Below are 12828 nucleotides of genomic sequence, written 5' to 3'. Positions count from 1 at the left end.
AAGGGAAAGCAAGCCTCTCCATGTAGCTAATTGTTTCTTCCTTAATCACCTGATCCTGAGAGAGGCCCCATTTCTGTTCTCAGTAACTTAACTCGTGCAAAAATCAAGCTCCCAAAGAGCATGTTCCGAATCAGACTGCACGTGTTAAGGGGAATGTAATTTTTTGAGTAAACAGCTCATCCTGGCTCTGCAGATGGCTCATTTCTGGTCCCAGGTGGAAGGGCTCCCTCAGTGGGTCCATCTAACACACTTCCACAGGCTGAAAGAATAATCTTCAAGATGCTCCTAGTCCTAGCCAACCCGGGAAAAACAAATCAGGATAACTTTCAAAACATCACTGTCAAACACATCTAGTTCAACAAGACTTTTTTATTGAAAACATACACAAAGGCAACATGTTCAGCTTCTGAATTTACATGTTAGAGCAGAATGCTTTAAGAAAAGGGAAAAATACAACTGACAAATACTGCAGTTTACATTGCTAAGGCATTGAGGCTTTAGAACAGGCTGTACTGTGTGTGTGCTTGTGTTTATATAAATACACATACACAGTGCATCAGACTGGAAACTGTACAGTATTACGTAATTTGTCATTTTCATGCTTCTTTATCTCAATATAATTTTCCATAGCAAATAATCCCTTTATCCAAATGGTGGAAGTTGTTCACAGAACAGCAGTAATAATCTACTCTTCAAGAGTTTGCTTACACTTACAATACCAATGGTGTACACACAACAGAAATTAGTATGGAAAGGTTCTCTTACCAAGATGAGGCTGAAGTAAGAAAAACGCTAGTTTGCAAAGGCACAGCGGAGGCAGGTTTTAATGCATTTAATACATGAATTATTCACAATAGCAAGTTTAGTGCGTCTGGGAACTTTTGTTAATACAACACAGTTGGTCACACAAAATAAAAATGCTTCTGTTGATTTGTCTTGGCAACTCGGATGCATCAACAGTGGTAACAGTATAACAGCTTTGTTCCCATCTGACAGCAAATAATGGCAGTTCTGCAAGGCAAATGTTAAACCTGACCGTATGTATTTATTAATTCCACAGTGTTTTGACAGATGATGGGGGATGTGACTTAAAGGATGCTGACACGCTCACTGAGGGCTTTCATCTCTGCTTCCTCTGGCTCAGTATTTTCATTGTGGTTAGCACTTGGATTGATAAGATGTGCTGGATACTGCAAACCATGTTCTCCTGCATACTGTTCCCATCGTGAGTCATCGCTTTCATGGGTGATGTAGCGTTCTCCGATTTTACATTCAAGCTCTCTTAAATCTAACCAGGTTTGATAGTCCTGAATGAAAAACAAACAAGCAAACAAAAAGGCTGTATTAGTCAGAGTATTTGTGAAAACAACTATTTCCTCTCCCAATAGTGTGAGAGGTATGATTTGAGTTTTGCTGTCTGAATGCCTTGCCTTCTTCTTGCGTTGTTCCCTCTCACTGGAGCAATTACTATAATATGAAAGTAGCCTGTGTGATTAGACTGAGATAATATATTGTACCATATGAGTAGCATAGAGATGTCTCAGAATACTATATTGTACCTTACATAGACTATAGTGGCAGGCTAGGGACTCTTATCTCATTTGAATAAGAACGCAAAGAAAAGAAAAGCCCTTTCCCACCAAGTATACAGTGAGTGGGAGTTTACACCAGCCCTTTCCTGACCACAGCTAATTTATATTCTAACATATCACATCAGCTTGGACATGAGGCTCTGATTTTTTTAAAACCCCATGCAAGCACCAATTTACTCAGAAATACACCCTTGCTTAGGGTTCCAAGTAGCCTTAAAGTTATTGGCACAATCAATTCTATGGAGAGAAAGAGGGTACTAGGCACTAGACTGGGACTTAAGAACCGCCAGTACAATTCCCAGCTGAAGCACAGATTCCTGTGTGACTTTGGCAAATTATTTAATCTACTTTATGCCTCAGTTCCCCCTCTGTAAAATGGGGAGTCCTATGTCAAAAGGGATGGTAGGAGGAGAAAAATAATTCCACTACTGGTAAGCGATCAAATACTATGGTGATAAGGGAAATATAAGTATCTAGATTAATAACATTTCTAATGACTATTATATGTTAAAACAGGAAATCCAGCCAGTCTTATTTGCAATCTAGAGAGAAAAGGCAACTAGTACTCACTAGTGGGCTGGGACAAACATTCAAAAATGCAAAATCAAATTAAAAAATGGAATTTTATACCTGATTCATAAGGGAAATGTTCATCTTTAAGAGACTTACAAAGGTGGAAGGGCTCTATTACCAGTGTGGATATCTTTTCATAAGAGAGAGCAAAAAGAATAACTTATGGTCAATTAAAAGGAAAATGGGGTGGTAGAAAAATTACAAAAAACTGAACAATGTGACAGATTCAATAATCATTAATAGTAGTGTCTTAAAAGGCTTGCTGCAAACCAAGCACCTCCAGTCCACATCCATTGTTGAGGTTTATTGTGGTTTGTCTTTCAAATAAGAATTAAAATAGGACATAAAATACCTAGACGCTGGCAACAGAAGACTGAAATATACACATTGTATCTGTGGGAAGTGATTAAATATCAAAGTTTTGGGAGGTGTATAAGAAGCTACTTAATCTCATGATCTATAAGACTCAGGGTAAAAAAGCATATGACACTATCTTTTTGAAGATATGTACTATGTCCCCAGGATTCTCACTGCTTCACAACTACTTGATCACATTGGTTTCACAGTGATCAGACCAGTAGAATCTAGCAGCTCCCAATATTCATGCAAGTACTTCAAATTTATGATGAACACAACTGACTCATTCCCACTCTTTCAACTTTTTCTTGTGAGGTGCTGAGCATTCTCCACTTCCTTTGAAATGTGCTTGGCAGGCACTTCTCTGAGTGCCTGTTGACTTCAGTGGAAGTTTAAGGACTTTTAATCCCTTGTAGAATCAGGCCCTGAATGGTGAATCACTTTGATAGGGGACCCAGGGCACAACTACCTGTCTCCATTTAGTTTTCTGTATTCTACCTTGCCACAAGGTTTGGCTGCTTTTGACTTGCGTCTTACAAAATAACTGACAGGGAGACCGTTCCATTGGATAGCAAAGTCTATGACTTAATGTCAGAAACAGGTACTGTTGGACACAAAGTTTAGGAATAGCTACTTGCAAAATTTTCTTACATTGAAAATAATAATGATGTATTTATCTTGAAGACAAAACTAGAACTTTGCTAATTCATACACTGATGCATGGGAGACCTGTTGCCAGTTAATCAGCTGTGCAAATAAGCAAATTAGGAGCTGATCCAAAGTACACCGAAGTGAAAGTCTATCAACAGCAATGGGTTTAAGATCAGGATTTTTTTTTAAATAGGTTTTGCACCACAAAATGTATGTTGTTCAGTTGGACAAGTGTAGTTTTTTATGATGGTATTCACAATACTCTAATTTATTGTACATTAATATATTTTTTACAAGTAATGAAAGTCTTAATGTTATCAAACTCTTCTACCTTAAAAAATAAATAATATTCTGTGCACAGAGCAAAGGCTGTCTAGGACTGAGAATTATCAAATTCCATTCTATTTAAAGACTAAAAAATGTTGTTCGTTTAGAATCTAAATATGCATATAGAAGGGGAAAAAACAACATTACCTGTAACCATGGGTGGCTTAGAGTCTTGTCCACACTGTAGCGCTTTCTCATTTTCACTTGCAGCAAATTATTTATGAGATCAATAGCTGAAAAACATAATTTCAGAGCATACGCTGAAATATAAATTTGAGCAGGTAAGGGCTCACAGGCCTCAGGTAATGAGTTTCAGCTTGTCTGATAAATTCAGTGAGGTTATAATCTGTATCCAAAATCACATATTATGTAACTGGAAAATTAACAACTCACTGATCACTAATATTCTTGTGTGATGTATGTATGGAGTATATATTAAGAGATATGGATCTATTCTGGAATGATTAAATTGCGTTTAAGCCATGTATATTAAAAGGGAGTTGGTAACTAGGTTTGCCATAGGCAATGGAATGTATATTTACTTCTCTGACCTGCTTGGCTATCAGTTAGGGTACGTCTACACTAGCCCCCTAGATCGATCTTGGGAGGCTAATAAGGGCGACTGGAATTGCAAATCAAGCCTGGGATTTAAATATCCCGTGCTTGATTTGCATGTTCCCAGCCGGTCACCATTTTAGAACTTGACTAGCCCGAAGTAACTGCCTGCGTCTACACGCAGCAGTGAACCGGGCTTCCGATTTAAAGCCCCTAATTCAAATTAGGTGGTAAACCTCATTGCAGCAGGAATACCACCTAATTCGATTTAGGGCTTTAAATCGGAAGCCCGTTTCACTGCTGCGTGTAGACGTGGGCAGTTACTTCGGGCCAGTTGATTTCTAAAATGGCGACCAGCCAGGAACATGCAAATCAAGCCCGGGATATTTAAATCCCGGGCTTGATTTGCAATTCCGGTCGCCCTCATTAGCTTCCCTAGACCGATCTAGGGGGCTAATGTAGATGTACCCTTAGACAATGAAGGTCCATTTATAAATAAAATAAGCAATGTAAACAAGCCAGAGAGGAGAGCTTCCAGCAGAAAATAGAAACTTTATCTGAGCTGTAAAGACAGGGGGTCTGAACTTCTAGCAGTAAGCAACTGAATCAATTGCTTCCATAGAATATTACTTGTATTATACATTTTTATCAGCGGAGGTGTTTATGAAAGCCTATAATACATTGGTGATTAATAACATTGGAAAAAATATGTACTAATACTAATTAAGGAATTATAGATTCTTGAATTTAAGCTTTACTGTTTGTGTCCAAAAAAAAGGACTAACAGAGATCTCTGGCAAAACTTTAAAAACAACTAATACTCTTGAAGCACCTTAAAGACTAACAAAACACGCAGTTGGTATCATGATCTTTCGTGGGCACAACCCACTTCTTCAGATGAAACAAGTCTTCTGTCAGGTCTCTGCCAGACAGGAGCGAATGTCATAGGTATTTACCTGTCTTCTATGTATGTATTACCTAATCTCCACAGTGTACTCAATTTTATCTAAGGAAGAATGATTGCACTGACATATCCAATTTAATTTTGGAAGGTAGTGTTCCTACCTCCAATGACAGAAACATCCTTCCACTGCTGTAGACTGTATTACCCTATACTATGGGGTTATGCTAATATAGTCTTCATACGGTAGACTTAGCCTTAAAGTTCATCAGCCAGCTGCTTCTCCTAGCATTCAAGCATTATGATCACTATCTAACTAGATAGAGGCAGATAGCTCCATAGAGAAGAAATGCACAGTGATACCCTTCTCAAGATGGCTGCTTATTGAGGACAGCAGCATGCATCCGTCTGAGAACAATGGGAGATGGCAGATATTTTGAAAAAGGGAATTTTTGTGGAATTTGCTGAAGGTAAGCCATTCTATCCTTCAGCTTCTGTTATTATAAAGAATAACAGTGAGAAAAATACCACATGCTTCTCTCTATAGAATGTTCTCATGCAGTTTATGCACAAGATATCCATAAGCTTTAACTATATGGGAACTTTGAAGGGTCTGTAACTCTTTCAACGAGATATTAGAGGCAAAAATAGTTCTGATATTAGGAACTACATTTATTGAAGGAACCATCATTAATGAATTTTGCTTTCTAAACTAACAGAGCTATCCTTGAATTCTCAGTTAATTTTGTATTTATGGAGTAGGTGCTGTAATTTTGGGGAGGATATATTTTTCATACATTAAGTGGTTAAATCCATGCTTCAGTTGCAAACCTCATCTCAACCTTAACTTCAGATCCACTATCAATATCTCTAATATAAATTCATCTGGCTATCTAATGGCAACCTTTCTGTATATATCCTGTCTTCAGTTACTGTCAAATAAGTGGAATTCAGAGATTGCCTGAGATTGAATTGCTCCAGCCTTCATGTGACAAAGTAGGGGCTTAATTCAGTTTTTTCTAGGGAATTGTGCTAGCTACAGAATGTACTTAGTTATACCACACACTTCTTGTTTAGCTATGGATCTCCACTGAACCCGGAAGCCATTTTCAATTATCTCCTTCCTTCTAGTTCCAACTTGAACCTCTCAGACCCTAAATTCGAACAACCTAAAAGGGCTTCTCACCTGACTACAGGATAAAAGAATTAAGTTCTGGTAAAGGGTATGTCAATAGTGCAAAAAACCCAAATAAACCCTACAACAGGGAATCTCAAAGCCCTGGTCTATAGGGTCATGCTTAGTGCTATGCTGCAGAAATAGGAGTGTAGGCATTCCTGTTCAGGCTCTGAAACCCACTTGCCCCACCAGGCTTCAGTACCAGAGCTCTAGTCTTAGTAAGGACAGCTAGGGTGTGTCTAGATTACACCTCTCTGTAGAAAGAGAGATGTAGATTAGGCACATCGAAATTGCTAACGAAGCAGGGATTTAAATATCCCACGCCTCATTAGCATAAACATGGCTACCGCTTTTTTTGAAACTTTTTTTTGAAAAAAAAAGCCAGTCAAGACGCAGATCTGTCGAAAATAAACCTTTTTCGACAGATCCTGTAAACCTTATTTTTTGAGAAATACAGGATCTGTCGAAAAAGGCTTTATTTTCGACAGATCAGCATCTAGACTGCTGTTTTTTCGAAAAAACTCCATTTAGAAAAAAGCGGCAGCCATGTTTATGCTAATGAGGCACACGATATTTAAATCCCTGCTTCATTAGCAATTTTGATGTGCTTGATTTGTATCCTTCTGTCAACAGAGGGATGCAGTCTAGATGTAGCCCCATGTGGTTAGTTTTAAAATTGCTGTGAAAACATCGGTCTGTGGATCCAGGTCCTGAAATAAACTGCTGCAACTTTTTAATGTTTTCACAGGAGATCTACTCTAAGAAAGTAAAGATTCCCTCAGATCTCTATTCCTGTGTCTAAGAAAACATTTTATCCAGAGTGTCTTCATATATGCACAGGCATATAGTATACCCTGTCTGACTTCAGTGCATACTTTATTAGTCTATATAGTTTTCTTATGTGTCATGTACTTATCATAGATCCCAGAGTTCTAATGTAAACTCCATCACCATCATTTTTTTCTTTCAAAAAATAGTTTTTACAACTGATCACAAAAATATTTTGGATGTGTTGAAAGTTATTGAAAAATAATATCAATCACTTTTATTTTTCAGCTATTAATCTAGTACCCAAAATGTAATCTTAGACAAAGACTGGACCTCAGAACTGATAACATGCACCTGTTTTTTGAATATAATAAATTAACGTTTAGATTGATAATTTTGCTCATTCCATTTTAGAGATCAAATCAAGCTTGAAAAATTTTGAGTTGAATTCAGATTTCAATTCCCTGCATGAAAATTCAGGTTGTTATGACTGGAGATTTTAGTTTTGCTTATCTCAAAAACAGACTAAATGTAAATATATAAAACTACCACAATGTGTAAGTAATTTTTAAATTTAATGATCTTTAGAATTAATTGCTAAACTGTATGATGTTTCCCCACTCTGGCTTATCTCTCTAATGCCAGGTAGAGCATTATGTGTTGTGCAGAATATCTAAAGTTGTGGAGATTTTTCTTTATTTTTAATGTGTACTTTTCTAGAGTAATTGAAAGAAAGTTAACATTTGGTAAATCTTATCAGACTTTATTCTGCCACTATAATACAATGATAGACATAATGCTTGCATTTAGCTAGCATGTTTCATCCAAGGATCTCAAAGCACTCTATAAACAATTAATTAGGCCAAAATGCACTAATTTTGTGAGGGAGATGGTATAGTATAGTATATCTTTTAAACATGTCAGCAGTGTCACAGATAAGTCAGTTAAGTTGCCCAAAGTCACATAATGAATCAGAGACAGCAACAAAGTTCAGAAATCCTGATGCCAAGTACACACATGATCTCTAAAGATAATCTTGATTTTTGTGGCTCAAAGTCTTTCCTGGAGTTATATATCAAAATTACATATGTGAAAAAGTGTTGGTGATTAGTACTATTAGTAACCTTGAAACACTTGTAAAAACATGCTTTGATATTTAATGCAAGAACAATCCTGAATATTTTAATCACTAAAACAACTTTGTCTTCCAGTAACAGGAGTTGCACATTTCTTTTAACATAAGTACTGTACATTTTAATTATGAATTGCCCTGAACTGCAGCAGTTTTGCTGTGTTATTTCTCTTATCATACATAGGAAATTTTACTCTACAAATGATCTTTCCAAGCAGAGATTTTAAGTCTCTGTGACATTCTTTGTTACTTGCTGTCATCTGAGAACACACAAGTTTATTGTAATTTAATAATGATGGTAAGAGTGGAAGACCCAAAAAGAATAATGTTTTACAGTTTGATTCTTTATATAATTTGTAATTTTGATCTCTTTTTCTTGTTTGTCTCATGGACAAAAACCCAATATAAAGCAATACAATTATACTGTACAGCAGTGGTCCCCAACACGGTGCTCGCAGGCGCCAAGGCGCCCACATGCCCATTTGTGTGCGCCCGCCAAGTGCTAGGGGCTGGCCTGGCCCCGGGCACGTGGTGCATTCATCGGGGCCGGAGCTGGCCCGGGCACATGGTAAGCGCCGGCCCCGGGAGCGTCGCGAATTGGCCGCTCGAGCCCCGGGCGCGCGGCGCTTGTGTGTGGGGGATGCCGGCTTCGGGCGCGCGGCGCTTGAGGGGGGGCGCCGGCTCCAGGCGCGCGGTGCTTGGGGGGGGGGGGCGCTGGCTCTGGGCGCGCGGCGCTTGTGGGGGGGGGCAGGGCGGGGCTGGGGGGGGCGCCGGGCGTGCGGCGCTTGCGGGGGGGGGGCCCAGCTCTGGGTGCATGGCGCTTGGGGGGGGGGCCCCGGCCCCGGGCGCGCGGCGCTTGGGGGGGGATGACCCCAGCCCCGGGCGCGCAGCGCTTGGGGGGGGAGGACCCCGGTCCTGGGCGCACGGCGATTGGGGTGGGGGGAGCGCCAGCCCCTGGCGCGTGTGCTTGGGAGGAGCGCCGGCCCCCGGCGCGTGCGCTTGGGAGGAGCGCCGGCCCCAGAGCAGGGCGCTTGCGTGGGGCCCCCGCACCCGAGCACGCAGCTATGGGGGGTGGGCACCCCCGGGCGTGCATGTGTCCCCGCCCTCTGGCGCCCGGCAGCCTCTAAAGGTTGGGGACCACTGCTGTACAGGTATGCAGATACTAGAATAAAAACCAGATGTTACCTTCAGGAGAGATTTCTTTCCAGGGATTTGGTGGGTACATGAAAGCGGCATTCTGGATTTGATCATGAATGTCTTCATCTTCATTGAATGGAAAAGTACCACTAAGACTCACATAAATGATGACACCCACAGACCACATATCCAAAGATCTGTTATAACCTTTGTTTCTTAGTACTTCTGGAGCTAGGTAGGCTGGTGTGCCCACAACTGAACGCCTGAATGACTTCTCTCCAATGATTCGGGCAAAGCCAAAGTCGCAAAGTTTTACCTGAAACAAAGTGTATAGTAAAATCAACAGAAATAACATTTTAATTTTGTTTTACTCTCTGCCTACTTCAGATTCTTTTACAGTTCATTGCTGGATGGGGTTTATGGGTTAACTATACCTCTGGCCTCTCTCTTTTACTTTCTCCATGGACATCTCTTTCAAGTAACAAAATAGGCCTATGCTGTTCTTCTCTCAGAGGGGAATAGCACAATCCAACCCACCGTTGGCCCGGATCCCCATTTTCCCACCTCTACTTTCCTCACCAGGTCCAAGGAACTGTGACCACTAAATACACTCAGTGACACCAGATAACTTGTTCAAACCCAAGTATTTATTTATCCACAGGAACATAACAAGAAGAGAGAAAAGTATTAAAGCAGCAAAAGCCTAAATATTACTGCAAACCCTAACATTTCCTTCAAGCAGTTAGATAGGCCTAAGGTAGCATTGGTTTCTCCCCACTTTCCTGAGGACCAAGCTACAGCCTGCTTCTCTGCAGATCCATCTCTCCTTGTCTTTCCAGAGGCTCAGCTTTTAACCACTTTCAAGCTCCTAGTTTAAAGTTTCCCATGTGAAAGTCCCTGGGGTTTCAATATGGGTTCAGAATCCACAGACCCAGACAGAATCCCAATTCCACATTACTGTAAGCAAACATCAAAGGAGTTATCCTTTAGATATCCTTTAGCCTCAAACGGAATGACCAAACACAAAGCTCTCTCTCTCTTTCTAGAAATATATAATCTATCTATATAGAAACACTAGCAGGTGAGGCCTATCATTGACCAGTCAAAGTCATTTTGCATAGATTACACTTATAATAGGAAAGTTCAAGCCTCATGGCTGCCATTGGCAGTGGTTTGCCATTTGAGAAACACTTATTTAAACCTTTCACCCAGCATATTCCGATGTAAAACATTCCTTTGTTCAACATCTTTATTAATGACCTGGATGAGGGGATGGATTGCACACTCAGCAAGTTTGCAGATGACATTAAGCTAGGGGGAGAGGTAGATAAACTGGAGGGCAGGGATAGGGTCCAGAGTGACCTAGACAGATTAGAGGACTGGGCCAAAAGAAATCTGATGAGGTTCAACGACAAGTGTAGAGTCCTGCACTTGGGATGGAATAATCCCAAGCATTGTTACAGGCTGGGGACCTAATGGCTAAGTAGCAGTTCTGCAGAAAAGGATGTGGGGATTACAGTGGATGAAAAGCTGGATCTGAGTCAACAGTGTACTCTTGTTGCCAAGAAGCCTAATGGCATATTAGGTTGCATTAGGAGGAGCATTGCCAGCAGATCTAGAAAAGTGATTATTCCCCTTTATTCGGCTCTGGTGAAACCACATCTGGAGTACTGTGTCCGGTTCTGGGTACCCCACTATAGAAAGGATGTGGACGCATTGGAGAGGGTCCAGTGGAGGGCAACCAAAATGATTGGGGGGCTGGGGCACGTGACCTATAAGGAGAGACTGAGGGATTTGGGTTTGTTTAGTCTGTGGAAGAGAAGAGTGAAGGGAGATTTGATAGCAGCCTTCAACTTCCTGAAGGGAGGTCCCAAAGAGGATGGAGAAAGGCTGTTCACAGTAGTGACGGATGGCAGAACAAGGAGCAATGGTCTCAAGTTACAGTGGGGGAGGTCTAGGTTGGATATTAGAAAAGAATCTTTCACCAGGAGGGTGGTGAGGTACTGGAATGAGTTACCTAGGAAGGTGGTGGAATCTCCATCCCTAGAGGTTTTTAAGTCTTGACTTGACAAAGCCCTGGCTGGGTTGATTTAGTTGGGATTGGTCTTTCCTTGGGCAGGGGGCTGGACTTGATGACCTCCTGAGGTCTCTTCCAGCTCTATGATTCTGTAAAAGTAGTGCATTCAGCTAATTTAAGTGGCAGGATTGTTAATGCAAAATTTGGTATCTGTAGGTAATCACAAAGTATGACTTTAGTTTGCACAAACAAATCCACAAACTCTTCAAAATGCATGGTAGATTCATGAAATTAATACAGATATTTCCACAAACATGGACTAATTTTCAAAGTGACACTGTGTGACTACTGTGGCTGTGTGTGCAAATGACCAATTAGCATACCCCATACTATCTATTTGTATGAGTAAAACACTTGATTTGCACGCATTCTAGTTGTGTACAAGGTCCAATTGTCTAAAAGTTTCTGTATACACAATGGCCTGGCTGATTTTTTTTTTAAATCAGAGATTATATTATTACAAACATGAAAAAGCTTGGCGGTTAAGATTTTAAAAATTAACTTATGATTTTGGATGTCTCTTGGGGCTAACCATAACCAAATGCGCACACAATCACTAGTCATTTTTGAAAATCCTGGTCTATGCAAGTAACAATAGCTAATATTATATAATGTCAGGGCTTCTGAATGTACATCAATATTTATATACAAAGAGAATATTCTTCTTGCCTGTGGGAAAGGATCGGCTGACGCTAGTAGTACATTTTCTGGCTTGAGATCACAATGAACAATATTTTTAAAGTGAAGATGCCTCAAAGCCACAAGGATCTATGAAGAAACAAATCATTTACACTCAGTTTAGAATTTCATTCTCTCTACTAATTTTTAATTTCCATATGATTCTTTACAGTAATATAAATAACAATATACAGAGAATCATTGATTACACTTCAGGGTTTATTTGAGAAATACACAGTCAAAAAGAAACATAAATATTACCAAACTTTCAAAAAATAGTAATTACAGAATTTTATAAATACTCTTTTATAGAGTGCCTGAAAGTTACCTAAATGCTTTACCACATGAAATGAAATAACTTCCTGCTCCAAATAGTTTATATTCTAAATGAAAACACAAATCATATTTTTTTCAGAATTCCTTTCCTTTACTTCTGGAGTCCTATTCCCCCCTCCCCCCGTGAAATTTTGGGACTCCAAAAATGTTTCATGAGTTGGCTTGTAAAGTTCTCTTCAAGCTCTACATTTTATAATTTTCAAAACGCACATGTAAAATTTTCACAGCAGTATCATGGGAACCTTTTTGTTGTCAATTATAGTTTGTGGAAAGAAAATAGGAAGGGAGGTCTAAATCCGCAAAGCAACACAGGCATTGCAATGGTCAACATGCTCAGTGATTATGGTGTTCACCTGGGATAGGGGAGACATTAGTTCAGTTCCTCCCCACCCTGTTTTAAAAGAAAACAATATTTGAACAGGTGAGTATCTTAATCAAGGGAATATAGAGTCCTTCTGTCTCTGGCCCAATTAATACTTAATACAGCAGAACAGCTTCAATAAGAGAGGCAGAGAACCCTGCATCAGAATTAATTAAGTCCAGGGGTTAGGCACTCACTGGAAAGTA

At 40.0% G+C, this 12828-nt stretch overlaps 1 protein-coding gene across 3 annotated transcripts in view; it reads right to left on the bottom strand.

Annotated features, from left to right (window-relative positions):
* Positions 1–354: 354 nt before the first annotated feature.
* Positions 355–12828, bottom strand: part of PRKD1 (protein kinase D1) — a 258627-nt gene continuing 246153 nt past the window's right edge. For all 3 annotated transcript variants that reach the window (XM_075926994.2, XM_075926995.2, XM_075926997.2), the window contains 4 exons: positions 11917–12015; positions 9219–9486; positions 3648–3733; positions 355–1307 (listed from right to left, as the gene is read on the bottom strand). In XM_075926994.2, coding sequence (XP_075783109.1) covers positions 1089–1307; positions 3648–3733; positions 9219–9486; positions 11917–12015 — 672 coding nt within the window. In that variant the 3' untranslated portion in view covers positions 355–1088. The remainder of the gene's footprint in view (positions 1308–3647; positions 3734–9218; positions 9487–11916; positions 12016–12828) is intronic.

Source organism: Pelodiscus sinensis, chromosome 5 (genome assembly GCF_052426305.1).
Source record: "Pelodiscus sinensis isolate ZL-2025 chromosome 5, ASM5242630v1, whole genome shotgun sequence".
Taxonomy (NCBI): Eukaryota; Metazoa; Chordata; order Testudines; family Trionychidae; genus Pelodiscus; species Pelodiscus sinensis.
This window is presented reverse-complemented; position numbering and strand designations above follow the sequence as displayed.